General features: G+C 53.3%; 2 protein-coding genes across 2 annotated transcripts; one reads left to right on the forward strand and one right to left on the reverse strand.

Moving 5' to 3' along the window:
* Positions 1–11,317: 11,317 nt before the first annotated feature.
* On the reverse strand, positions 11,318–12,961 carry LOC149810184 (uncharacterized). The gene is made up of 4 exons (XM_089994404.1): positions 12,841–12,961; positions 12,515–12,675; positions 12,157–12,351; positions 11,318–11,716 (listed from the first exon to the last, which is right to left on the reverse strand). The coding sequence occupies exons 1-4, from the start codon at positions 12,959–12,961 to the stop codon at positions 11,318–11,320; spliced, it is 876 nt and encodes a 291-aa protein (XP_089850530.1).
* Positions 12,962–16,333: 3,372 nt separating this feature from the next.
* On the forward strand, positions 16,334–17,610 carry LOC149810185 (vacuole membrane protein KMS1-like). Its single transcript, XM_089994405.1, has 3 exons — positions 16,334–16,393; positions 16,529–16,684; positions 17,239–17,610. Exons 1-3 carry the CDS (start codon positions 16,334–16,336, stop codon positions 17,608–17,610), a joined length of 588 nt encoding a protein of 195 aa, XP_089850531.1.
* Positions 17,611–27,966: the final 10,356 nt, after the last annotated feature.

The raw sequence follows: 27,966 nt of genomic DNA on the forward strand, positions 1-27,966 counted from the left end.
GATATGTCGTCGTTGTCCACATACTTTCCACCCAAGCGCCGCCGCTAATTTGGCCGAAAGCACCAGACTTCGGCAATCAGGTGGCAGTTCCAAACGAACATGTCATTGATGAATCCTCTGTTTGGTCTCCTGAGCGACCTACGCTTGGCGTCATAACATCACAAAGGTAAGAGCACGAACTAGGCGGCACAGCCCGCAAGCAACCCAGCACTCACATTTGAAACAGTACAGCTGATTGAACGTCAGCGGCACTTGACATCAACATGTACAACAGGCGGTGATGATGTAGATGTATCGATTCACAACCAAAACGCATCTGCATGGGCATTGGCAACTCCAAGTACTACTCGAGAATCAGAGTTACCATGTCCAGCATCCGAGGCAAGGTATAAGCCGTCGAGCCAATATATCTAGGAGCGCGCCTTGTGGGAAGTGCATTGACTGGTAGTGTCATACAGCAGTGATCGCTGTCGGTAATGTTTTGCCAGACCCTGTCATTTTTGGGTCGCGATGAAATGCATGACTGTTGAGGGAAGTTTTGCCGGTGAAACCCCATTCTGACGAGTCACTGCTCGTGCTGCTGCAGGTACCGGCATACTTCATACACATAGTGGCCGTCCGCTACCTGCTGCACGCAATCTCGCTCAGCCTCTTCGCCTTTGTACTGAACTCAATCCATGCGATGCTCACCGAAGCGGTCCTGGAAACAAGCAAACTCGTGACCAGCGCGAATACCGTCTTGCTCAACATCCTCTCCTACACAACTCTCGCCATGTGGATATCCTTCCCAGCGATCCACTTCACCTCGGAGCTCAACCTCATCTCCCCCCTCACGGAGTGGCGCATGTGGTGCGTGGCGGACACCGTGACAAAGATCGTCTACAACGCAGCACTCCTCTACACGAGCGTGATGACGACGCGGACGCGCGCAAGCATCAACGCACAGATCGTGCGTGCGGGGGAGCGTGAGAACCTCCTTCTTGAGATGGAGGCGCTGCTCAAGAGCCGCGAGGCGCTGTTCAAGGTTGTTTCGCACGAGCTACGCACCCCCCTGCAAGGGATTGTCGGCCTCACCACGTCCATTCTGCAGAACAATGACCTCCGCCCCGCGGATGTGCAGTCAATGGAGGTGATCAAAAGCTCCGGGATCAGACTTCTTGGACTCATCAGTGATGTGCTCGAGTCGCTCTCGCTCAAGCGGCGTACCCTGAATCTCTCGCCCAAAAAGGTGCTGCACCTCACGCCGCAGCTGCTGGATCACTTGTGTAGGCAGTGCATATGGAGCATTCTATCTTCGGGTTGTCTCGGTCTACCATACCTTGTTTCATTTCTGTACTACAGACTGTAGCTGTTGGGATTGTCGAGTTAGCTAGGTATATTGTTGCTTCAATATCTCCACATGCCTAAACTTTCACTCCCCCCCCTCCGCCCAAGCGCAAACGTTTGCCCTGATCGTACTGAGAACTGCACATTGCACTCTGAATCTTTCGCTCCAAAGGTGATGGGTTGCATATCTCTTTAGCCGGCAAGCTCGCTGCAAATGTTGCTGTGAGCAACTGCCGGGATATCTAGCGGACTGATTGTATACATCCCGAGGCGCAGTGTTATGACAGCCCCAGGTGCTAGTCAGCCCCTTCCGTAACAACGTACCAACAGATGGGCAGTCTTGGTCACGCTTTTGGACTCACCACCAAGCTTACATAGACAAAATTTGTTGAAGTTTCAGTTACGTGAATAGGAAACATAGCCAAAATGATGTGACGCTCCCAAAAAACTCGCCCGTTTGTTGGTATCGTTATGGTATACGTTGAAAGCCGCGGTGGTGACAGCACGCCAATGCTGCCTTGATGTCCCGCGAAGAGGGAACTAGATGCCTCTCCTCCATGTTGTGCAGGTGGGCCTGCACCGAGAGGTGCGTGACGCGATCGCAACGGTCACGCCGATGTGCCATCCCAACGTCGTGCTGATCAATCGAGTCTCGACCCGGGTACCGAAGGTCATCGTGGACCCTGCGCGCCTGATGCAGATCTTACTCAATCTGCTTAGCAACGCGATCCGATTCACCACCAAGGGCTCCATCACCGTCAGCACGGAGCTATCGCAAGACACCAAGTTCGTGCTGCTCAGGGTTCAGGACACCGGCACTGGCATCTCCCCCAAAGATGTCGAGGTGCGGCTTCATGCCTCCTCCGCTGCATCGCTCCAGTATCGCGTCGTATTTGTGGGTTTGTTGGTATGATTTCTACGTAAGCCATTGGCAAATGTCAATTTTACAACCACAAAAAGTAATTATAGCTCTTTTTTTAACCCTTATGAGAGGTTGATTCTCAAAAGTCCCAGATTCAAAAGGTCTTGAGAAGGAAACAAAAAAACAATATGGTCGGCAGCGTGTCTGGCAGCGTGTCATGCATCATGTCATGCATCATGTCGAAATTTGACCAGAAATTGTTCAATTGCTCAGGGTTCGGGCATTTCCTCTGGGCGCGAGGAGTTGTGACCCCGCCCGAGCTTGGTGATAAGGATGATGATGAGTACATGCAATATATATCGTGCATCTGCATCACATTTCCCTGCCTGTGGATGTGTTTGCCTGACTGACTGGGGTGTTGGACCCAAAACTGTTCAGAGTGTGGGACATTGACATATCCCGTTCGAAACTCGTCTGCCCCACGAGTGCGCTGTCCCGCAATGCCCTATTCCAGACATAGGGCACCACAATGAAGAGCGATCTCTCTGTCAGTGGGAATACCACCCAAAGTCCACCACTGCACGCAGCCCGCCTGAGTTTTGCAGAAGGGGTTCAGCCCTTCTGTCCATGTATTTTCAGGCGCCCGGGCCCAAAAAGCACACACACATATCACAGCCCGGTAACCGAACGAGGCTCACGTGCAGAAAATCTTCAGCGGATGGAATGAAGTCGAGGGGCCCAACATGGAGGAGCTCGGCATCTCAGGCCTGGGTCTTGGAGTTGTGAGGCAACTGATAGAGTCTCATGGAGGCACCGTCAACTTAGAGAGTGCGGTTGGAAAGGGTTCGACGTTCACGGTCACCCTACCAGTGTTCGTGTCCGACACAGGCGACTACTCGACAGATGAGTCACCGCCGTATCGAAACGGGAGGGATCAGTCGACGTCGGGCATTCGGAATCGGAGAATTGTTAGCCAGAACTATGGCGGCGGTACTAAGTCTCTACCGAGGTGCAACTTCCTTTCCAGTGCTTTGCCAGACAGTTTGCTTTGTGGTCCTGTGTCAATGCGCGATGATGACTATGTACCATATCGCTGCTAACTATTCAATCACGCTAATATTCAAACTTTGTCCGAATCCCGAATCCATTCAACCGTAGGTACACTAAAACGGGATTATTTATCATAATAGCCACAAAAATTAGATAGTTAATATTCCTATTTTTTGACTAAAAAATTCTGGAGATTTAGGATGAAAATTTTTCAAATGGCCGTTTTTTTTCGATTTTGATTGAATATTTAGTGGCAGTACGGTATCTGTTTTCAACACTACCTCATCCACATGGACATTGTCAACTCCACGAACTACATGGGAATGCATATGCTTGATTACCTGCGGCAGAACTGTCAGTTGAACCCCACCCTGGCAAAGTCAAGATCAATGAACACTCCTTTGCTTTTGGAATCTTGGAGATAGGCACCGCGGTTATCATGCATCTTTACTGCATCTATGGGTTCTAACTGCCCCACAGTTTCGAGCATGTGTTGATCGAAGTTGACTCCTTCATCCCCGTTCTCGCTGGCGGCATTGTTTGGTGGTTCTGCATTCAAAGTCGCTGAAAGCTCCGGCAAAGGAGCGCTTTTGCTTCTCCTGAGCTGCATGATCTGCCAATCCCAGTGGCAAGGCATCACACTGGCGCGCCATGTAAAGAGTGGGAAAGAGTGTGTTTACACCGAGCTTTTGGCTTGCATGCAGGTCTGTTGTTGCTTTTCGGTGTTTACTTCGTTGTTCTGACGCAACTCCACCCCCATGATTCCCATTGCCTGCTGATGCAACTGTACAAGCAGTTTATTCCTATCAATCCCAGGGTTCAACGAAGTCCCATAGCAGCTCTACAGTGGCAACCTGCCAACACGTCTTTCGAGCATGCGGACAAGGAAAATTTGTAAAACGCCAGCCACAAGAAGGCGGCGTTGGCAATTGGACGAGACGACAGCGAGAGCTGATCTCGCTCACAGTCGTGAAATCACATGGACTGCGCAGACGAGACAATCCTGAGCATGCAGGGTGGTCGCGGTGAAGCCTCGGCATTTGGAGGTCACGGGCAAGGCGTTGGTGATCTGTGGAGACGACGACCCACTCACCATGGAGTATCTAATGCAGATGGAACAGGTCGATGTCATCCTGCTCACAGATGGCCCCTCCATTATCTCGTTCATCGATGAAAACGACTCCATTCCCGACTGTGTGCTGCTTGATGCCGGCATGGCAGGTGTTTCTCCTTCCCCAACTTGCGTACTCTAGACAATAATCGCGCATCTTTGGACCGTGTCTCATCTCGAATTTTCTCCATATAGTTCCTGAAATTTGATGATGAAAAAGATGAATTTCGGTACCTCCATGTACCCCGAACACTTTCGTTGCGTTGATGATCTTGTCAATCGTCTAGAGCACGGTACTGGCGAATGAGGAGAAGCTCCTTCTTGATTTTTCCACTTGGAATAGCCAGATGACCACCGGATGCATCAATTTTGCAGAACACTTCATCACGAGTCGCGACGAAGAGGAAGACCTGTCAGGTCAGGCTATCGCAAGTCAGGCTGGATCAGGCACGCTCGGATGGTAGTGGTAGACTGATTCTCATGTAGTCCTCGGAGTTGCCAATGTCCATGACGATGCGGTGGTGTATTCATCACAAAGATGATGGCAGGAACTATTCACCAAGCAACCATGTGGTCTTGTTCGAAACAATACAGCTCATGGAACGTCAGCGGTCGGGACAGGCAAACCTGATATCAGTGCGCGGCCACTCGCATAGGCGAAACTTGATTAGCGCACCATGATAGATCATCATCGTGTGTATGCCGCGGTAGTGCCAGGCTGTGGTGAGTCAGGCTGGTCCATGTACGCTTGCCTCCAGTGATGGCAACGGTAGTACCAATTCCATGTAGTTCTTGGAGTCGCCAATGTCCACGGACGCGGTATTGTTGTACAGGATACATCATCACCAATGCACGCAATGATTTGAAATGTGCAATTATGAGAGTACCATTGCCGTTATGCATGGCAGAGGACAGATGAACTAGGTTCTGCCTAGCCTCGACATGCCGAGTCAGAGTTCAGTGGTTCAGTCAATAATCGTCAGCTTAGGGACTCACACATGAAGTACGTCCCCTTCTTCATCGGCTGTCATCGGCGTTAGCTTGATGCGATGTCAATGCCGCAGGGGTGGACGCAAATGCCACCTGTGCCCAGCTTCGCTCCCTCATGCCCACGCTTCCGATCGTAATGATCACCAACTCTCAGAACGAGCTGGCCACTGAGTCAAGCTTGAAGGCTGGCGCCACGGACCACCTGGTCAAACCCTACTCCTGCGAGGAGCTCTGCGCCCGCATCGCAGCACACGTGCAGCAAAAGACATCCTCTTGGTCTGTGGGCCGTGACCGCCGCGTTGGCCGCCTTGGCAGTACGCTGCCATTGCTTTGCCAGATTGGGTGCCAACGCCCATGTCTGTCCTCCGACTCCTTGCAATGTTCGGACGTCTGGACCCGAAATTTGCACTGTCTGGCAGACCTCTGGCGTTCTGTTTGTCTTTGTGTTGCTTGGAGGATTCAGGAATGAGTTTGTGCAGCTGGTAAGGCTGATTGTGAGTTGTCCTCGACGTGCATTTGCGTTTGCCCCTTGCATTCCCGTCCTCAGTAGGTTTGAAGCACAAATTTGTTACACATCTGTGGATTCGCACCTGCACAATAAGAAAACACAAGGTCCGCAGTTTGCCGATCAGACATACGCTATTGTACAGGCTGACGCAATTCCGGCAGCAACAGCTACCAGGTGAACTCACTGGCTTTGTTCCTCCTCCCAACACACGCGCTACTGGGAAAGACATCTTTTTTTGCATGAGAATGAGAAATATCCAGAAAAGGATACAAAGATGCAAAATGAGAAAGACACAGATTCGGTGTCTCATCTCATCGGTGTCACCGATCATGTACGATACATCAACTTCAGAGGGAAACGCAGCGACAGGCCTTGCTGTCAAGGTGGGATGACAGGGCATATGTGCGTGCTAAGACTGTACAAAAGCGCATGCTGGTTGCTCATTCCTTGCATCAGAACCTACACAATGAGATGATACAAACAGCATTGTTGGCACCATAAATGCGATGTTTTACAGGTTTCGTATGTGCAGGTCAGGTGGTATGGAACTCACAGCCGCAGCACCATCGCTCAAGCCGGAACGACTGGACAGAGCAGATGTACTGGTCGCTGGCAACGGGCAAAGACTATCAGCTGAAAAACGCGTCTGTTATGCTGCTAGGCTTGCAGAACATTCCCCAGGTGGTTGCTGCCCTTGGCGTGGACCGCACCATGGCCCTTCTCACCACGTGGTTCAGCCAGTGTGCAGCGCTCGCCAAAGCTGAGGAAGTCATCATCGTCGGTGGCCTTGCAACCACGGTATGCAACCTTGTACTAAGCAGTGTATGGAAGTAAACAACCTGAGGCAACCTGATCCTTAAGTAGCATTGGGGAGTTGCCGATGTCCATATGATTGCGGTACTGCTGTAAAAGGTACATCATTACATCACATAGATAACGTCAGGAAATAGACAACAAGAAACGTTGACAGCACATTCGAAGTGATACAGCTCATTGAACGTCAGCGGTCGGAACAAGCAAGCCTGTCATAAACGCGCAAAAGATACATCATCATCATCAGGCAAGCCTTGCGAGTTCCGCCATAAGGGCGAGCATGCAATCCGAGCAAGTATGTTCGAAGGGCAAGCAGGCGCGTCACAGATGGGACACGGCATCACTAGCCTCAGATTAGCAATAATCGGACATCTGGCCCCGAAAAATGACACCGTCGGGCGAAACACAGACGCCGTGCTCGAGCTCGCAATCATCACACTTTCCGTGCCGCTGTGCAGGTCATCGTGCTCGGAGACATGAGCGCAGAGAGCCCCTTCCTCTGCGTGCTGCAGTACGGGCGCAAAATGCTCCAATGGGCAGAGACCATCAACGCGTCGCTCGTCGGCATGAACGTGTCGATTGAGGCCACAGGGGGCGCAGCGTATGGCCCAGTCACCGTCACAGCCGACCCGGCCGCGCAAGTGTCATCGTCTACTCAGATCCGACTCTCGGGTCCTACGATGCGGGTGGTCCGCAAGCTGCATGACCGGGCGTGCCCCGGCTGCATGAATGTGTCACCCCCCCTCCGGCAGCTCCTCTCTGTCCAGCAGATCACTTCCTCGAACCTTGAGGAGGCTGCTGTTTGCGGAGAGACGATGCTGCACCTGCCTGGCCATGTCATTCCCGATGGCTATCAAGGCCGTCGCGCTCATAGCAGTACGCCCTCATGAGCTATCTCATCTCATTTGACTAGTAGCTGTAACTGAGCATTGCGGAACCAGGGATCGGTGTTGATGATGATGAAACTTACTACACTATCGCATCCACATGGACGTTTGCAACTCCAAGAGGTGCTTGGGGATCAGTGCTACCATTACTGTTGCTTCGCTGCAACGCCGGGGCAGGCCGGAGGGGAGCTGAACATACGTTCTGGCACCGATTTTGTATGATTGGTGATGACACATCTTTTCACGACAGTTTTAGCTCGTGCGAGCAGCCGTGCGTTTGAGACATTCTTGCTTGTTCCGACCGCTGACGTTCAATGAGCTGTATCACTTTGAATGTGCTGCCTTTGGTTCTTGTTTACTATTTCCTGCCATTATTCATGCGATGACATGATGACGTATCTTTTCACAACACTACCGCAATTGTTGTGAAAGGATACGTATCAGTCATTGTATTGTATTAACGGGCTTCTTTGGTACCCAGTGGGTAGGTGGTTGATCGCTGTTTCGCCACGCCAGGGCAACTGGGATCGAGAGCCTCTGTATCACCGCTACGCAACGTTCAACCAAACCAGTCAAAATGCGACAAGTACAAGTCATCTTCCAGACCCTCCCATGCTATGTTACGTCTGTGTCACGCTTTCAAATTGCGCGGGTTGTGCACGATGCATGGAATAAGTCCCAAATAAATGCACTTGGGGTTGCCGACATAAATGTGGATGCAGTACCATGGCGTTTGTTCTCACCGCATTAGGTACCCTCTTGACCCAACAATCCAATGAATACTTGGCACAGTTGCTGGCATCAATCACGTGGTACTCGCTGAGAAATAAAGCCTTGTGCAGCACTCGTGTGACAAGATCTCACAGTTCTCATCACCAGTATTCATCTCAATATTCATCCATGGTGATGGTGCAGGCTTCCGCTTGGATATGCATGATCAGAGTCTGTCTGGCGACCAGATGGCGGCATTGGCTCTTCTTCTGAACGTGCCACAGGACATCTTGGCACGCGTTTGTGGCGCCAAATCGGAGCTCTCATTCGACCTGGTTGATATTCAGGACGAGCGTCGGCAGACCAGCGGCTCCCCTCGAGACGTGCGTTTCCCTCAACAGTGCTTCCCACATTGGGGTCCGCGGCGTTTTGATTACCATTTTTGCCCCCCAAAGTAGTGCATATTCAGGCACCGCAACCCGCAAATTACAGGGTCTGGCAAAATGCTAATGGCTGGTGATGATGTATCTCTTTACAACACTACCGCATCCACATGGACATTGGCAACTCCATGAACTGCTTGGGAATCAGTGCTACCGTTACCATCACCTGAGGCAAGCGTACCTGGACCAGCCTGACGTACCATAGCCTGACCTGACATGTCTTCAGGCTGAATGTCAAAACTGAGAAATCCAGACGATCACTGCCGGTGTGCCATGCAGTCTTTGCTGCAAAGCGCCCAACGCGCCCAACTCGATCTCACAACGGCGCAATGTGCCAATCTCTACTCTCACATCCTGCTGCTCCTGCATAGCGGCAATCATGATGCAGACTTGACATGTGAAGTCCGCAAACATTGCACGGATGGACGCAAGACGCAGCGGACCGACTCATCACGCGCATAAACATGCGCAACTCGGCCGCTGTGCGTCCAAGCCCATCCTGCTCCTACTTTCGCAATTTTGTCCGCAAAACTGAAACGTCTACGGTCCCAAGTCAACTCTGAGAGCTGCATCGTTGGCTATCAACCTCTCACACACTATGTTCTGTTTTGTAGCTGCTGTGCGCTCTCACCTGCTTGATCACTCTGGCAGCTATGGGCCCCCGATGAATCACCTTATTCATACACTGAATATATCGGATGGTAGCCATGCCATGCTTCCTACGCTTGTCCATACCCGCATGTAGGACATCGCATCAGAAATTTGTTAGCATATCTGATGAGCACTTGACCAGACAGAAGCCGTGGACAGAATGAGCCCTGGAGCATGCTTCAGGGCATGATGCCGGAATGGCGCTGTTGGCAGCTTCTGTGTGGTCAAATTTCCTTGAGCACACTGTGTGGCATGCTGTGTGACAAAGGAAGAGTGCGCTTAAGGTATCGAGGCGTTCTTGCTCATGTTTGCCCAATCGTAAGGATTGGATGCTGGGGTACATGGGGTTCACACCTGATAAGCCCCTAGAATTTCTGGGCCGTCACGCCCGATCTCTGGAAACCTACTGCATCGTGCCCTGCTTGGCATAACGTCCCTGTTATTCGACCCGATGGTATCAAGATACTATATATTGTCTTTGTCTATGTATGTATCCGTCCGTATTTTCTAGAACTTTCCAGAGTCCTCTAGAACGCGACATCCAGAAGCCTAGAAGCTTCTGGAAACCTCTATCGATGTTTTTGTTCGTATCCCCTTGCATGTGCAGTGCTCTTGCGAGCGTCCGTGTATGACGTCAAATGAAGCAATGTACATATTTATATTTACGTAGGCGGCCGCCGTATGTCTTGAAGGCACCGCTCACAGGTGTGTGATGAAACGTTTTCATTGATTGGGTGTTGAACCTCCCGACGCTGCTGAAAGGGTCGGCGTTTGTAGCGAGCAAGGTTTTGCACTTTGCATTTCAAATGCCGGTAAGTATCCTGCGCATGGAAAGGCAGCCATCATTGCTGCACTGGCGCCGTCTTGCTTGCGATGTAGGCAAGGGGCCATGAACTCAAGCCACCCCTGGTCCACCTATGTTCAAGTGGTTAAACTGCCTGCTTTGAATCGAGGGGTCCTGCGTCCGAATCTTCGTTCGGCGCATGTGGTTTTCCGGTGTGCCCAGGACACTGATGGTCAGAGAAGTTGCTCTTGAAGCAAATTACGCCGTAGATTACGCCTGTCACATTCAACGGCGTCCAAAATTTCATTTTCATTTTTCAAGCAACAGTATGCGGCAAGAGAACATGCTGGGATATATGCAAGGTTGCTTCCTTATGCAACCAATGTACTGTATGCGGCATACCGTGGCGGTGTATGTTCGGCATGCAAGCCATTGTTTTGTTTAGATCTGCGACCTGCATAATCCCCACAATGAGGCTTGGCACCTCTGGAAATGAGCTGCGATTGCCCAGTTGAAGTTCTCTACATATCTGGAGATAGTGTACCTCTCAAGGCAATACTGCAGACATGCAATGACCAGGGAGAATGAAATCATACAGATGCCTATATGATTCACAATAGCTACAACTTGCAGGCTTAATCCATAGGATACTTTGAACCACTCAATGTTTACTGAACTGTCATGTCGACAGCAGCAGCATCTCTGTTCTTTACAAGCGACAGGGCTGGCAAAACAGGAAAAAACACAAGCATCTCTGTTAGTATTGCTTCTCCCCAGCGAGATCGGCCTTTAGTCATGCGGACGAGCATTGCAGTCCACTGTATGACGTCATGTTTTCAAAGACAAGTCAATCTGGAGACCTGCGGATAAGTGGTTGCTTCATTTTTTCGCATGACTGGCGTCTCAAATGGCGTCTCAAACGCGTGTGCATAGATCTGTTTGTGTCAATCAATGTGTTCAGGTCTTCTGTGTGGCCCCAGTGTTTACTTGTAACACTCTCAACTGCTCAGTGTCTGCAGACTGTATGATCAGACTGCTTGGTGTGTGTGTACATGTGTGCCAGAGCATCAACCCACAACGCAATTGGACCTCTTGTGTTGCGGACTGATTGATCCAGCATTCAACAACGGATGACTACAACGGACTGTCAATATCAGAAGACTACACAAAGCGCCGTTGGGTCACTGCTTCAGTCTCGACCTCTCCATTGCGTGCTTATAATGCGGAGCAATTGGCGGCTGCACTGGCTGCAGCGTAGCTGATGCTTTCCCACTGCCCTCACAGTCCTCAGGAAGGTCATATGTCATGTCAGAGTCCCAATCCCCGAGGTCCCCGCATGCCAGGAATGGGATCACGGTATTTGAGACATAGTCGTCTCCGGCAACGGGTCCCCTGCTACCAAGGAGTGCCCTCAGATGTGCCGGTTTGAAGTCCTTCGGTGGCGAAAAGTTGTTGCAGACCACGAATGCTTCTATGCTGCTGTTACGGCTGCTCTTGGGCTTGGCAACTGTCACGTCTGGGAACAACAGCTTGAGCTGTGAGTACAACAATCCGATATCTTTCCCGCGGAAAATCTTGGCCTGCTCATCACACGAAAGGCATGAGCTGAGTCAGGTACACCTGGAATGAATCTCACACGTGTGGTCGCCGCCAAGGGAATTGCGCTGCCCAAGGTATGCTTGTTCTGTTGAGTACATGTCCGATTACCTGGAGTCGCCAATGTCCATGTGGATGCGGTATCTCGAGAGATAACTGTAAGAAGATACAGCGTCATCATCATTTGAAGCGAAGAAGTCGAAACGCATTGTGGAATCCTGCCCATCTAGAACAGTCCAGTGTGCGTGGCAGATTTGGTTGTCGTGTATATGGACCATTGACGTTAGTGAGACGCATGATATTCATTGCACCTCGCCCAGCCATGAGCTGCATGCTGGGTACGCCCGGAAGGAGCTACAAGAGGTGAACAAGCTAAAAGGGCAGAACAAAAGTGCTGCTGAGCTAGCATGGGAGGAAACCACACCACAAAAGTACCGCCTCGCCGCAGCACGTGACACACAATTGTCAGCGCTGCCAAAATAAGCTGGGCTTGCACAAACTCATCCATGTCGTGCAACCCAGTCACATCAGGCGCCCCATCCGAGACGACGATGTCCGCATGCCCTCCTTCGAAATGAGAGATCACCTCCATAGCCGTCTCTTCGCTCGTGATATCCCCCTACACGCCAGCATCGTGTCCAACATCCGAAACGCACGGGCGCACAGGAAAGCATACACAGTTCTCATGACCCGAGGGGAGTCTTCTGTCGCGGACGCGCACATTCTCCTCCAAGCGTAATTACTTGCGTCGCTCAAAAATATTTGCCGATCACAACTCATACCTGTATGGCTATTACACCTTCTATCGGTGCCATGGGCTGCAGGTCCACTGCAACGAGCTTTGGCAACTCGGCCATCCCCTTGGCGGGTAAGTACAACCTTCGGCTCAACACCTGACTCCAGCTACCAGGAGCTGCACACAGGTCGACGGCGTTCGTAACACCTGCACCCGATGAAAGACGTTGGCCGAGGCGATGGTGGAGTCTGGCGAGCTCACATTGAAGCTCCCCGTCGCAACAGTCTGGTTTAAACAACACAAGCACGATACCCACAATCAAGAACCAAACTCGAAGCAGGGACGATTCGCTTCTGTAAATTTGGCGAGTACCATGGAAGATTCCTAGGGACTGGTCGATTTGCAGCAGCTTGAAGGCGCTGCGTGCTCTCCAACCTTCTTCTTTAGCCTTCCTGTAGTAGATGTCGCGTTTGTCTTTGCTCGCCTTCCCCATCTGAAAATTTCATGGGTACAAACGGAAACTGGGGCAGCTCGTCAAGGGGCAACGCTGATGTCCGCCGCAACCACGACGCGACTTGGCAGTGCACACGCACATCCCAACAATAGCATGTCGTCCTAAGAAATATGGACAGTTATCAATAGTTTCAAGCTTTCTGGATACGCAAGTCCATGCGCAGGTAGAAAGCCGCGTTGAGAAACTGGACTCAAGAGCATCACTGGCTATGAGGACATAGGTTTACTATATCCCTTGGAAATGGGTCACTCCATCCAGGGTTTATTTCGCAAGTCCCGCTACCCTGGCTCAACTAGCACCCATCCAGACAAACCCTGTCCTGTCTCTGGATAGTTGTCCAAGCCATGGTGGTGCCGGTACGCAAGGTGCAGGTTGTGCAACACCGCTAGAGGCATTTTTACAGGCAGGTAGGCCATCCATTCCAAATGTCTTGCTGCTCAAACCGCTTTTTGCTTTTGTGTTACAGCATGCAAGTCCTCTTGCCCACCGTCGACAGTTTGAACCACTTATCTCCATGGCATTTCCTCTGAACCCCTGGCACTCATGATTTACGAATTTATGCTACTCCATTGTTGAGTCTTCCATTCCAGGTGGGAAGCGAGGTCCTTCGCTCTATTGGTGCGCTAACGAATCTCAACGGAGTTCGGGGGTTAATTCTTTACACAATGTGGAAAGCTCACAGAAGTAAGACCACATACGTATCTCAGCTGTGAAGTTTGCAACGAGAATACTGGCACAGATGGGCAAGCATGCCTGGCTGCGCATGGGTGCACATGGGTTCCGTAGTTGTTGAGCTGACCTCTATGCAGCGCTCAGCACGAGTGGCATCGCCGCGCTCAGCAAAGAGTGTGTAAAGCAAATTTTAGTTGCACAACCAGGTCTCATGACAGATACGTTTGTGAGTTGCGGGTGATAACAGAACGCAAGTCTAGCGGTAGGGTGTCCTCACCGCCATCTTTTCTGAACTTTGGATTCCAAAGTATCAAATGGGTAATAAAAACCACTTGCGGGTATCCTGTTGCGCGTGCGTCGGTATCCCCTTCACTTTAATATCATAAGAAGGGATCCGGCTGTGATCGCACCCTCCATCCGTCTCCAATAGGAATCTGCTATGTGCCGTACGCACGCACTCGTTACATAAACTTCCAGGTGCTTGCAGTCAAGGTCGAACCGAACCAAACATCAACAGCACGCATTCCTTATCAGTCCCAGATTGAAGCGCATGCTCACATCGAGACCGAATCCCATGTCTCGAGATTTGGTCACGAGCCAGGCCTGCCTGGCAACATCAAGGCCAGCCATGGCACTCCATGCGTCCAGGGGCCTTGGCCATAGCTCACCCAGGCCCGGTTCGGCGCATGCAGATGCGAAGTTGCTCAACAATCTGGGCACGTATGTTGCGGTCTGGTCCAAAGGGGCCCTCTTTGGCCCTGTTCATTACGGCTACACTTTCCATGGGAGGGTGTTCTGACAGCCTTCAGCATACTCTGTCACTACCATGCACCATCAATGCCTGATATCAACCTTCCAAGATAGTTTGTATTTTTCACTCTTATGTGGGCTAGGAGGGTGACATCTTGTTCCGCGTTCCTAGTTGACTGCTCCCACTGGCTGGGCACATCATTAGCCAAGGCGCTGCTACCAGTGTTCGGCACATCCGTGCATGCATTTCCGAATCACTGTCGGAGGTGCCTCTGCGCATGGCTGAGTGGTGGTCAGGATAAGTAAACATTATCATGCATTAGCTGAAAGGGTTGGGGCGGATTATTCTTATTCTTGAGTTCAAAAATCTGGGGAGCAGTTCATCGTGTGATGCCTGTCAACCAGCAACAACCATATCTGCTAAGCATCGTCACACAGACACGAACCAACATGGCCTTGATTACATTAGCGACAAGGCGAATCTGTGCCACCAATCCCATCACACTCACATAGCAACAAGCGCACATCCTTTTGACCAGTTCGCTGTTTCCTTTGAGGTCAGTGCTGTCGGTGCAAGTCCGAATCACGTCTGAGTATGCCGAGTTGCTCTTGGAGTTGCAGATGTCCACGCGGATGCGGTGGTGATGTGAATGGCATGCATCATCACCAATGTTTGTCGAACGATGGACAAACCCCTTGAATGGGGGGGTCATTCATCCAACCTGTTGATAGAGAATGCAGCTTGCAGGTGCTGAAAGTACGGGAGCAAGAGCATCTCGGTTCGCTCAGGCTCAACGCAGGGTTCGACAACCACACCGTCGCAACAACACACGCTGAAACCTCAGCACGGCTTTGGAATCCAGCAGCGACTGGAACCGCAGCAGTAACACACACTCACACACCATCAGGTGCCGCATCAAGGCATCGGTGGCAGCCGGTGCTACTGCAACACAATTTGAGCACTCAGGCAGCTCTGCAGCCTTTGGCTACGGCCTTTAGCCACCACCAGGACGTGCTCCGAGACGCGTACGATGGAGCGGGAGTTGATAACTCTACGCTCTCAACCCCTCAGGGCTCTGGTGCGTGACTCACTCGTGCGAGGATTTCTTGGACGATACCACCTCAGCAGCTCATGATCAACGCCGTCAGCCATTCATTAGCCTTGTGCACGTGGGAAGCAAATCTGGTTCAGTGGCTTCAGTGGCTCGCCATCTTCACAAACGTGCACGTTAGGGCTGTACAGTGTAGTTGGCTGCCCATGTGTTGGATCGGCATGTACATAATTAGATAACAATCATCAACATTTCTGGTACCAGATATACGCTCTTGTACCGGCTTATTGCACATGTGAAAGAAGGCTTACCGCAAAACCGACATATTGCTGTCGTTGCTATATGCTTTGCTTTTCCCTTTGGTGCCGGTTCTGTGGGGCAGCAGAGCATGCGCTGGTGTGCCTGATAGCTCTCGATGCTGGCCACCCTAACGCACAACCCGCGCTGCTTTCTGACATCATATGAGCGAACAAGAGGACTTGAAAGGCAGGATCAGCACCTGAACAAATCAACGAGATAAAAACACCCTTCTCATTGCCAGATTGTTGCCAGATATACGCTGTTGCACTGGCTTGCATCTGTTGCTTTCAGTCACAGTCATCCCTCCTTGCTGGGCCCTGCAATCGAGTGAATGGCTGTCGGTCAAACCGTGCAGAAAGTTTGAACCATGGATTCGCCATAATCGGGTTGAATTGCTATGTCAGCCTGCCTTGTAGACCTAGGGTTCAGAGAGACGACTTGCTAGTAAAGTTACTTGATGAGATGACGCGTGTCATTCCCTGAGATCGCTTGTTTACACGTGCGTTGCAACTGCTTATGAGACTGAGGCGAAACCTGATCTAGATCCCGGAACCCTGTGAGGCACGAGCGACAAACCATGGACCCCGATTTCTATCCCCAAACTTCATTTGGTTCCAGGCGTCTGAACCCAACAAACGTGCTGCCTGGCCAAACACTGGCGGGAGCGTGTCTGATGTCGCCCAAACATCTCCTCAATGCGACGCACTCAACGTCTCTCTCTCTCTCAATGCGAGCAAGCTGTTAGAATCAAATTCTTTTCCATGCTGTGCAGGGACTCTCCAGCTTGTACGTGTGTGAGCAAGTGGTCCGTGGCCTGAAATACGGCTCTGCACACCCAGTCACACTCTTTGTTATTGCGCCCACTCTCGCAATGCTCGGCGGCCTCAAGTACACGGGAGCCTTCAGAGACCAGGTTGGTGAGCTTGAGGTGAGTCAGCTTGTCCCATGTTTTCATGCTTTCAGGTTCTCATGTTTCCAGCCGATGTCCAGGTGGCTGCGGTAGTGTTGTAAAACGATGCGCCATTATCATGTTCTCTCATGTTTTCCGCTTCTCATGCTCTCGCGTTCCTCCTCGTATCAAGAGGAAATCCATTGCAGCATCCGTTGATCAGGCTGTCGGGTCCTCTGCACGATCATTCAGCAGCAGACAGGTTAGTAGCCAGCAATGTAGCAGCCACCAGTCTAGTAGCAAACTCATTTCATCAGCACACTTCTTCAAGTCACTGTCCAGTTTTGGAAACCACCTGGTTTTCAAAACCTCTGGGTACGATAGCGCTGCAGACAAAGAGATCTTCCTCGTTCAGTTGACCTTGTGCGTGTCCTGTCTGATCCAGGTACGCTTGCCTTAGGTGATGGTAGCGGTAGCACTGATTCCCGAGTAGTTCTTGGAGTTGCCATTGTCAATGTGGATGCGGTAGTATGTAAAACAATACATCATCTTTTACTCTGTACATCTGAGCTGCTGCTATTGTGTGTGTACAGCTATGGGCGGAGTACATCGTCTGGTGGGTGGGTCTCGGGATACTATCTTCCATTGGGCTTGGCTCAGGGATGCACTCAGGCCTCCTCTTCCTATTCCCCCACATCCTGAAGGTCTGTCTGGCAGCGGAGCGCTGTGGTAACACGGCGTTCGATGTGCGCACCGATGTATGGCTTAGTTCCAGCGTGCTGCACTGCGACCCTCGCGCAGCAGCCTCCCGTATTTCGTTCTGGGGCATGTACGCCAAGGTTGCGGCGACAGGCATGCTGTGGGGGGTGGGCACAGCCCTTGGCGAGATACCCCCCTACCTATTTAGCTTTGCGGCCGCCCAGTCCGGCGACATGGACCTGTCCATGCAGAATGTCGAGGTGTGATGCCTTTCTGTTGCCTTTCTTCAAGGAGTTGATCTGTGCACAGTGGCAGGGGGCGATGCTTTGTTAAGCTTGTGTTTTGCCAGACAATTCTGATTGCCCGGGTCCAGGTGCCCAAAGTTCATGGATCTCGGGGACAAAAATGGGGTCGGAGCTCAATCTGGGGAAGCACTGCGACACAGTGGCGAGCGAGCGAGGTTTTTTGCCTCAGAATTGGGTCACATGCTGCCCGTGGTGTTGAGTGAGCTGACAAACAGGCTGCTGCTGCAGTTGAACACAGCAGAACAAGGGCGGGGGCTATCCGGCAACGTCTTGGCCTTGTTTCAAAATTGGATGCTACGAATGGTTCGGCAGCACGGCTTCATAGCGATCCTGCTGCTGGCCAGCTGGCCGAATGCTGCATTCGACCTCTGCGGGATCTGCTGCGGCCAGTACTTGATGCCTTTCTGGACGTTTTTCATCGCGACGGTTCTGGGCAAGGGCGTGGTCAAAGTCAACGGTCAGATGCTCTTCTTCGTGACTCTCTTTGAGCGCTCCTCTCGAGATCGCATCCTTTCCTTTGTGGAGGGCGTCTTGCCCAAGGAGCTGCCGTTTCTATCGCTTCCAGCCCCCCCTGGCGAGATGCTGCACCGATTCATTGAAAAGTCGGTCACGAAATTTCAGGTGTGGCCTCTGCTTGTCTAAGGGTGGGAACGGATGGCGTTGCATCAGGCAGACGTGACCGGTTTTGCCCTTGCCAAAGCTCTTCGCACGGCAAAACAGTGCTAGGGAACGCGTTTGTCAGGACTGCAAACACAGCCTCCTCCGCCTTGCCATTCGCTTCGGTAGACAATGTTGCGGTTGACAGGCAGTTGTGACGCTTGAATGAGGGGTTGCGCTGGTCGATCACGCTTTAAAGAATTCTATCCGCTTTCAACACCACCGCATCCCACTGGGACATTGGTAACCCTGAACAGCATTTGTTTGGTACCTGAAGTACTGGGTTTCAGTAAATGATTGTGAAGGTGCCGATCCTACAAATGCGCAGCCAACTACGTTTTTGTACGGCCCTATGGCCCTGCTCACTGGTGGCGTAATTGTGTTGCAGGACGATGTTGCCAGCCGAGCTGCGGCCCATGCTGCTGATTCACGGGGCATTTGGAGCCGTATACACGACAGCACGTTTGGCAATATAAGCGACCGTGCCGCCTGGAAGTTGTGGGCTCAAGCACTAGTGCCTGACACGTTCAAGGAGATCTGGGGCTGGGTAATGGCTGGCCTGATCCTGTACTTCATCATGAATTTCATTGATGCACTGGCGCAGATGAAGGCGAGGGAGTCCCAAGGTCGAGCCAAGCAAAGATCGTGACATCACCCATGTCCAGCTGTGACATTTGTTCCTTAGGTTTCGTGATAGTATCAGGAAACGTAATATGTGCCCCGCCTTATCCTTTGATTCCCGCCCTCGAGTGCCTGTTGACATTACTGATGTTGCAAACCCGTACATCCTCTTCACTTGCTGCGGAAAGAAGTCATGTCTAGAGGCTGCAACAAAGCCCTTTGTGCAAACGACCGCTTTGACAAGACACTGGTCGTGGCACTTGTATCGGAGCATGCATGCTTGAGGACCCGCCCTACCTTGCAAGCTATGTCCATTGAACACTTTTAAAAGCCAACATATCTTCTCTTGCTGGGTCTCAACCTGGGAGCGATGCTGTCGGACCACTCAATGCCAAAATCTCTTTTTCAAGCGCACTACTGATTCTGTTGGCAATCATGCAATTCGTTGGTGGCTATATCAATGTGGTTGACTCCTAGGATGACTGCTCCTCCGCGTGTTTCTCCTCCTCCATGCCTAATCCACTTGGGCTGTAGACGCTGTGACCTGCCCAGTGTCTGTGCGAGCGTGTCTTGGCTGGTAAGGAGGTGTACTCTTCTGCTTGATGTGGGCACCCACATCAAGTTCGAAGGCCCCATCAAAGGGGCCTACTGATTTTCTCTCGGATGGTGTTATGGCTGTGATCCTCACCCCTCTAAGCTTTGGCATCATGTCGCACAGGCGAGTGCACCTGTATGACACCAGATGCCGGGAGAACTGTGGATATCAATGATGCGCTGCTGCGCTAAGATTGTCCTGTGGCAGGTAAGGTGCGGCACAGGCCAGTCGCAGTTCCTCGTCCAACATTGACGTGCAGTACGTGAAACATTCCAGGAAACATGCGCATTCGCCGTTTAGGCGCGAGGTCGGCTCTGGCAATTGCGATTTCATTTCATGTCCAGAGCGTCTGGCCGGAGGCATGCAATAAAATGTGCCGGTCATGAACGCGCTTCTGGCACACTCCGCCACACCCACTTGCTATGCGTGTGGTGATTCAACAACTGCTGACATTCTGATCATGATCAGCTGCTTACACCAGTGATGACGACCCCAAGCTACTTGGCAAGAGTTTGGCAAAAGTTTTTGTTGCACTACGGTGTACCTTGCATCCAGTCATAGCTGATGGCGAAGTGTGCACAACGTTGCGCTAGGGCTCTCACGTCATCTGCGAAAGCCCACGTGCGAGATATGCGCACTTCGCTGCGCACTTCATCTCGTTGAGTACGGCACCTAGGTCTTTCTCTTTGCGTATATAGTTGTGTCACAGACGGGCACATGTTAAGTCTCCAGAGTATCGTCAATAGGTTACGGGCCCAGCCGCTTCCACTGCGCGTGTCACGTTTCGATCATGAGCTAAACAGACAGGATTCGACCTCAAGACAGAAGATCTCCACCTCAAGATGGCGAGAATAGTGAGAGACGGCCCTCAAGAGGTTCTGGGAGAGGACAACTGGCCGCAATGGAGTGAACAAATGCGCGCGATTCTCTTAACGAAGGGCTGCGGAGATTGGGTCGAGACGGAGCTACCAGAAGATGCAGAGCCTGAGGACATTTTGAGTGCGAAAACTGCAATGAATTGGATCAAGCTCTGTGTTTCCACCCGTTGCACTAGGAGAATTAGGAACCTGGAAACGCCATTTGAAGTCTGGCAGGCGTTTTCCCAGCACTATGTACAGCATCTCAGGGCCAACATGATTGAGTTCCAGCAACGCTTCTTCACGATGAAACAAGGCCCTACTCAGAACATTGATGAGTACATGGACCAGATCTTGATTCTGAATGACAGGCTGGAGGCCATGGAGGCCCCCTTACCTGACCACACTCTGGTCAGCCATGTGATTTCTTCCCTCAATGCTTCGCTAGCCTCTGCTCGCCCCATACTCGCCCTGAATGCAGCAGGGTACACTATGGACACCTTAAGGACTGCTCTATGCACTATTTCCAGGCAGCAGGCTCCACCTCCACCCCCTCAGGTCAATCTCACGATGGGCAGGCAAGACAGGGGGAATAGATCTAACACCAGGAGCCCAAGGGCCTCAGCTGGAGGAGCCAAACATCAGGAGAACCCCAAGGAGAACGCCTTTGCAGCCAAAACCTGCAATCACTGCGGAAATGTTGGCCACATAGTGCCCTTCTGCGTCCTGAAGCTGCAGCAAAAGATGAAGAGCCTGCACTGCAGCAACCAGCCCTCGACCTATGCCCCAGGCTTCCCCAGATAAGGTGCTACCTCCAGCTCATTGTCATATGCTCAGGTGTCCTCTACCAGTGCCCAGACAGCTGTTTATCTGATGTCACCACAAAACTCAGCACCTTACTCTGAATGGGTGCTGGATAGTGGGGCATCTGGGTGCATGTCTAAAGAGAAGGGGGGCATGCTGAACTATGCTGAGTTTAACCAGCCTAGAGAGGTCCACTTTGGCAACGGTGCAGTAGAACTGGCCTTGGGGGAGGGGCAGATCACTATTCCTACGACCCAGGGCAACATCACTCTGCAACATGTCCTACATGTACCACACCTCGTAACCAATCTACTATCAGTCTCTTCGCTGGTGGCCCAAGGCCTTTCGCCACACATCCTAGGGGGAACTGAGACAATCACTATCACCCCGCGACGGGGAGCTAGTGGGGACAGCCAGCCTGTTAGATGGCATCTATGTGCTGGATGGACCAGTATTCTACACGGCTGCAGCAGCCACCACGACTGAGACAGCGGCCATGCGCTGGCACAGGCGCTTAGGCCACACTAACTTTGGCACACTGGCTGAGATGCAGAGGCGGGGTCTCATCCCTGGCTGCACAGTCAGTGCGCCTGAGTTTTTGCGAGCTGCCACTAATGACCAGCCATGTGACCCCGGTATGGAAGGGAAAATGCACAGGATCTCTCACCCTCCCAGGAAGGAGAGTGTTGAGATGTAGCCTCAGGAGTTAGGATTATGTGTGTGTGTTCGTTGATACAGAGCGGTTGGATCTGATCTGAGGATTTCGCAGTACTGTTGTGGCGAATGATGCCATCAGTACATAAGTACGATTTCGCTAGTGTTTACTTCAAGTATCAACTGAATACTCCACCCGTGTCATTTATCATCAGGTTATGGGCCCAGCACGAGAGCTGCGGGGCACTGAGTGGCGTTGAGGCGACGCAGATCAACCCGTGTGAACCATGTCGGAATACAAGGGTATCCCGAAATTGCGAGATCTGAAAGACTATCAGATGTGGGCGGAAATGGTGACAGGTCACATGCAAGAGAAGCAGTTGTGGGAAGCGCTACAGCCGCCAGAGCGTGGCCAGGATGCGACGTCGCACATCAAAGGCAAACAGGCCAAGGCAGAATTGATGAAGCTTCTGTCGGAAAAACTATTGATGCGATGTGCGTCGTACACGGACGGACAGGCGCTGTGGGAGGGCCTGAAAGAGAGGTTTGCGGCAGTCTCCAGGGTGCAGCTAGCGAGCAAGGATCGTGAGCTCCGAAACCTAAGGCTCCAGGCCGGCGAGTCAATTGCAGACCTTTTCTCACGTGCATACAGCTTGAATCATTTCCTGGAGAGCATGGATGAGGGGCTGAGCGAGCGGAAGTTACGGCTCGTGATTATAGACGCGCTGCCTGCGTCATGGACGTCCACAGTGCAAGGTCTGCTCACCGGACCCATGGACATGACTCTCGACGCGCTTGAAGAATTGCTAGATGACATCGGCAGGCGCATGCCAGAAATGGCTGTTGAGGGAGGTGCATTCGCAGCGGGCACGTCTCACGAGAACCCTGGCAAGAGCAAGAAGCCTCCACCAGAATGCTATCGCTGTGGGTCGACCGAGCATCGAGTTCGGGACTGCCCCCACCCTCCCATCGGGCACGCGCACGCTGCAGGTTCGTGCCATCCATATGATCCGTGGCTGCTAGACTCTGGCTGTCATCCTACCATGTCCCCAGGTGGCGGTGCCGCACATTTCGTCCAATACCGTAAGCTGCCTCGGCCTATCAAAATAAATTTTGGGAAAATAGGAGCTTTCGGGTACGCAGTGGGGGAGGGCAGTGTCGCCCTGCAGGGGATAACTGGCAGGTTCATGTTGCACAACGTCCTGCATGTACCGGATCTAGTTGGGAACCTCCTTTCTGTTCGTGCGCTCATGAGAGCCGGAATCAACGTGCATTTTGTGGCGTCACGCACCAGCGGCCGAGAGGACGAGGCCCTGGTTGTCGACAGGGGGCGCGTGGTGATGCGAGGCGCGTGCCGGGCAGACCTGTTTTGGATCGGCAGCGGTGAGAACTCGCCACACGTAGGCGGAGCACACGCAGGGGCGGCACGTGTAGACTTTGAGTCACTGGCGCAGCTGTGGCACAGGCGTCTGGGACATGTTGGTTACGATGCGCTTGCGGACATGGCCCGAAAGAAACTCTTACCTGGGTGCGGTGTCACTCCTGCTGAGTTCATGCAGGCGCGGAAGGCTGGAACGTGTAAGCCCTGCGTGGCGGGGAAGATGTGCCGGTCGACGCACCCGCCTCGCGATTCGCCAGCGATGTCCCCCCTCCACAGGCTCCACATGGACGTCATGGGGCCGCTGCCCACGCCTGCTGCTGGCCACGGCGGCGCAGTCTACACGGCGACGGTGACGGACGAGTTCACTGGCTACACCATCGTGAAGCTGCTCCGCGAAAAGAGCCAAGTGCCCCCCGCGGTGAAGGCCGCTGTGCGTTGGCTTGAAACCCAGACTGGGGAGGTGGTCAAGCGCGTGAGACACGACCGTGGCGGAGAGTACATGAACTCAGAGCTATCGGAATTTTATGAGGGGAAGGGGATTCAGCCCGAGCCGACTGCCCCCTACTCACCAGAGTCCAATGGTGTGGCCGAGCGCAAAAATAGAACCCTCATGGAGAAAGTGCGTCCTATGCTGATTGACGCCGACATGAGCGAGTGTCGTTGGGGCGATGCAATGATGCACGCGTGCGAACTGGCCAACTGCACCCTCAAGCGCGGGGGCCGCGTATCTCCGCATGAGCATCTGCTGGGAACACGTCCGGATTGCACCAGATTCAAAGTCTTTGGATGCATCGCGTGGGTGCACGTGCCGAATACAGGGGCGCGGCACAAACTCGCAGATCGAGCGGTGCGAGGGCGCTTCGTGGGGCTGGTGCCCCCCACGGGATCAGGCGTGTACCGCATATTGCTCGACGATGGGAGGCTTGTCGTCTCGCGCACGGCAGCCTTTGACGAGGCTGAGCCCAACGTCGACATCCCCGCGCTGCCGCCAGCCGCCGTGCCGCTGCTGGCAGCAGAGGGAGGGGGCGGCGATGACGGCGAGGCGGCGCTGCCAACTGTCGAGGGAGGTGACGATGAGGGTCCGGGTGACGAGGTGCATCAAGCTCCCATGCACGACGGAAGTGACGCGGGTGAGATCGACCTGCAAGGGGAGTCGGACGACCCGGCACAACAAGACCCTCCTGCCGACGAAGCCGCATTGCAGCTCGCGGAAGTGCAGCCTCAGGCGCTGCTGCAAGCTGCGCCGCAGGTTCCTGCGCCCCCGGACCACGTGCAGGTGGTAGTAGCGCAGCCCGGCGCTGCTCCTGGAGCTGTGGTGGACCCGGCCGCTCCACGCGAACCCGCAGTCCCGCTACAATCAGCCCCCGAGAACCGGCCCAGACGTGAGCGCATTGCGCCGAACTTCTTTCGTCCGGGGGTGAACACTGCTCGCCTGGACGGGAGCGGAGGCTCCCACCCCCCACATGTGTCTGCCTACGACCCGCTGCAACTGCCACCGATTCCCGAGGAAGAACACATTCTCGCAAGTGCGCTGTGGCGTCCCCTGCTGAACAGTGGGGAAACCGAGCGGGGAGCAGTGCGCAGGGACATGGAGCGCATGGCGATGGCTGCGTCGCGGGCGAGAGTGGATGCGTCGCCGTGGGGCCCAGACCCACTCACGCTCGAGGAAGCGTACGCACGCCCGGATGGCGACAGCTGGCGTAAGGCTGTCAAGGAAGAGCTCGATTCGCTTGAGAAATTTGACGTCTGGACCATTGAGCAGCTTCCCCCGGGAAAACAAGCGCTCACCTGCAGATTTGAGCTGCAGCGCAAGCGCTGTGGGCGGTATAAGGCGAGGCTGGTGGCCGGCGGACACCGGCAGCGCTATGGGCTCGATTACGGGGAAACGTACGCGCCAGTGTGCACGTATCGGACGCTGCGCATGGTCCTGGCAGTTGCTGCGCATGAGGACCTTGAACTCCGTCAGTTCGACATACGAACGGCGTACCTCAACGCTGAGTTGGAAGAAGAGGTATACATGCGACGCCCCCCAGGCGCGGGCACGGGACCAGGGGTGTGCCGGCTGCGCAAGGCGCTGTACGGCCTCAAGCAATCGGGCAGGGCGTGGAACAAGAAGCTCGAGGCGACTCTGCGCGCGGAGGGCCTCGTTCAGTCGGACAGTGACCCATCGCTGTGGATCTTGTCTGGGCCAGACGGCTCGGTGCTCGCGCTCTTTTACGTGGACGACGGCCTTGTGGCTGCGCGCACGGTTGCAGAGGCGGACGCGCTGGTGAAGCGCATCGGGGAGTTGTTCGAGATCCGGGAGGTGGAGGTCGAGGACTTCCTCGGCATCCGCATCACGCGCGACCGTGTCAACCGGACGATCACCATCGACCAAGAAGATAAAGCACGCGCCCTGGCTGAGGCTTGTCGCGTCGCAGGCCAGCATCGTACTCTTCCCATGGCTCCGGCTGTCTTCAAACAGCTGCGGAAAGCGCGTGACGGGGAGCTGATGGCGGACGCCGCAGAATACGCATCCGTAGTAGGGAGCCTACTGCATTTGGCGCAATGCACGAGGCCAGACATAGCCCTGGCAGTGGGCGCGCTGTCTGCCTATGTGCAAGCTCCGTCGGCGACGCACTGGGAAACCGTGCTCGACCTCGTGCGCTACGTCGGCCACACGGCTCACCTAGGTATCACCTACGGACGCGCCACGGTGCCCCTTCAGACCTGGTGTGATGCCAATTATGCATCGTGTATCGACACAAGGCGCAGCATCAGTGGGTACGTCGCTACGATGTACGGCGGCGCCGTCTCGTGGAACTCCAAGAAGCAGGTCACGACAGCGGCCTCCACCCAAGAGGCTGAATACCAGGCTGCAGGCAGCGTATCGCGAGAAGGACTGGCGATCCGCAAGATTGAGCCCGATCTGGGCTTGCTTTCGCAGGACTTCCCGGTGACAGGCCCATTTACCATATTCTGTGACAACGCTGCGGCGCTTGTTCTCCTGAAGGACAGGAAGGAGGGCGCGCGCGTCAAACACATCGACATCATACACCACTTCGCCCGCGATCGCGTGGCCAGTGGGGAGCTGTGTTTTGAGTATTGTAGATCAGTGGATAACGTATCTGATTGCATGACCAAGGCGCTGCCTCACCCCGCTCACGTTGTCTGCCAAGTAGGTTTGGGAATGCTGTCTGTCGGGGAGCAGTAGGCTCCATGTGTGCGAGAGAACGCTCTCATTTCTTTGTTCTGATTTGCGTTCTCCGGGGGAGTGTTGAGATGTAGCCTCAGGAGTTAGGATTATGTGTGTGTGTTCGTTGTTACAGAGCGGTTGGATCTGATCTGAGGATTTCGCAGTACTGTTGTGGCGAATGATGCCATCAGTACATAAGTACGATTTCGCTAGTGTTTACTTCAAGTATCAACTGAATACTCCACCCGTGTCATTTATCATCAGAGAGGGCCGCTACTATCAATTTCAGGCTGCACTCAGACCTCATGGGGCCCATGAGGGTCCCAACAGTGAAGGGGACTCGCTATGTTTTTTACCTTGCTGGATGAAGCTTCAGGGTTCTCTGCGATTCAACTACTAACACACAAGTCAGACGTTCTCTCGATATTTCCTTCGATGCTTCAGCAGTTTGCCACGCAGGGGGGGGCAGCAGTCAAGCGTCTGCGAACTGACAATGGGGGGGAGTACATGGGGGCAGAGTTGCAGGAAGTCGTTGAGGGTCTGGGAATCTGGCCTGAAAATACAGCTGCGTACACCCCGGAACAGAACGGCATGGCTGAACGTCTGAACCGCACCCTGATGGAGAGGACCAGAACTTTCCTGAGGGAATCTGGTCTGCCCCTCTCTCTGTGGGGACATGCTATCCACCATGCCAACAATGTCAGGAACTCAGTCATCTATGGTCCCACCAAGCAGCCTCCCTTCCTCTACTTCACTGGCATTGATCCTGACCTAACTCAGCTCCACCCCTTTGGCTCTGCAGTCCATGTTCTTATCCCAGCCAACAAACGCCACAAACTGCAAGCCAAGAGCCAGAAGGGACGCTATCTGGGGACAGCTGGACCCCTTAACTCTCACAATTTCTTTGTGCTCACTGAGGGAAAGATAACAGTCTCATGTGATGTGCGTTTTCAGGATGAACAACCCTTTACCCCCTCCAGCCCCTCTCCACCAGAGCTTCTAGAAGTGGAGCCTACAAAGGAGCTTCCTACTGACCCTTCTCTCCCTTCTCCTCGCTCCTCTCTTCCCTCTGGCCTGCATCCTCCAACTGATCCAACTGCAGCCTTCCCCTCCACTCCAACTTACCCAACTGCCCTCCCTCCAGCCCCTCCAGCCCCTCCGGTCAACCAACCAGCCTGCTCTTCACCATTCCTTCCACTTCTGCAAGGGACACCAGCCCTCAGCAGGCCCCTTCCCTCCTATTCTCTACCCTCCCAGGCCCCACCAGCATCTCCAGCCCTCCCAGATCAGCAGGATGAGGCTGGCTTCAGCTCGAGCCAAGATCAGCCAGACCTGGACCTACTAGAAGAGACCTCTGAGTCTGGTGTGCTCCCTATACCCCCTGAGATGACTGCAGGGGGAGACATCACTGTGCCTGACGCTGTACCAGAAGTAGCACCAGCATCAGCATCAGCACATTGGCAGTCAACCAGGGGGAACAGGGAGGGCACCAGACGAGCATGTGGCAGATACTCAGCTCACACAGCATCAGGGGGAAAGAAGAAGTCTGTCACATTCAATCTGCCGCCAGCCA

The sequence above is a fragment of the Nuphar pumila genome, unplaced genomic scaffold (assembly GCF_984573655.1).
Source record: "Nuphar pumila unplaced genomic scaffold, dmNupPumi1.hap1.1 HAP1_SCAFFOLD_486, whole genome shotgun sequence".
Classification (NCBI taxonomy): domain Eukaryota; kingdom Viridiplantae; phylum Streptophyta; class Magnoliopsida; order Nymphaeales; family Nymphaeaceae; genus Nuphar; species Nuphar pumila.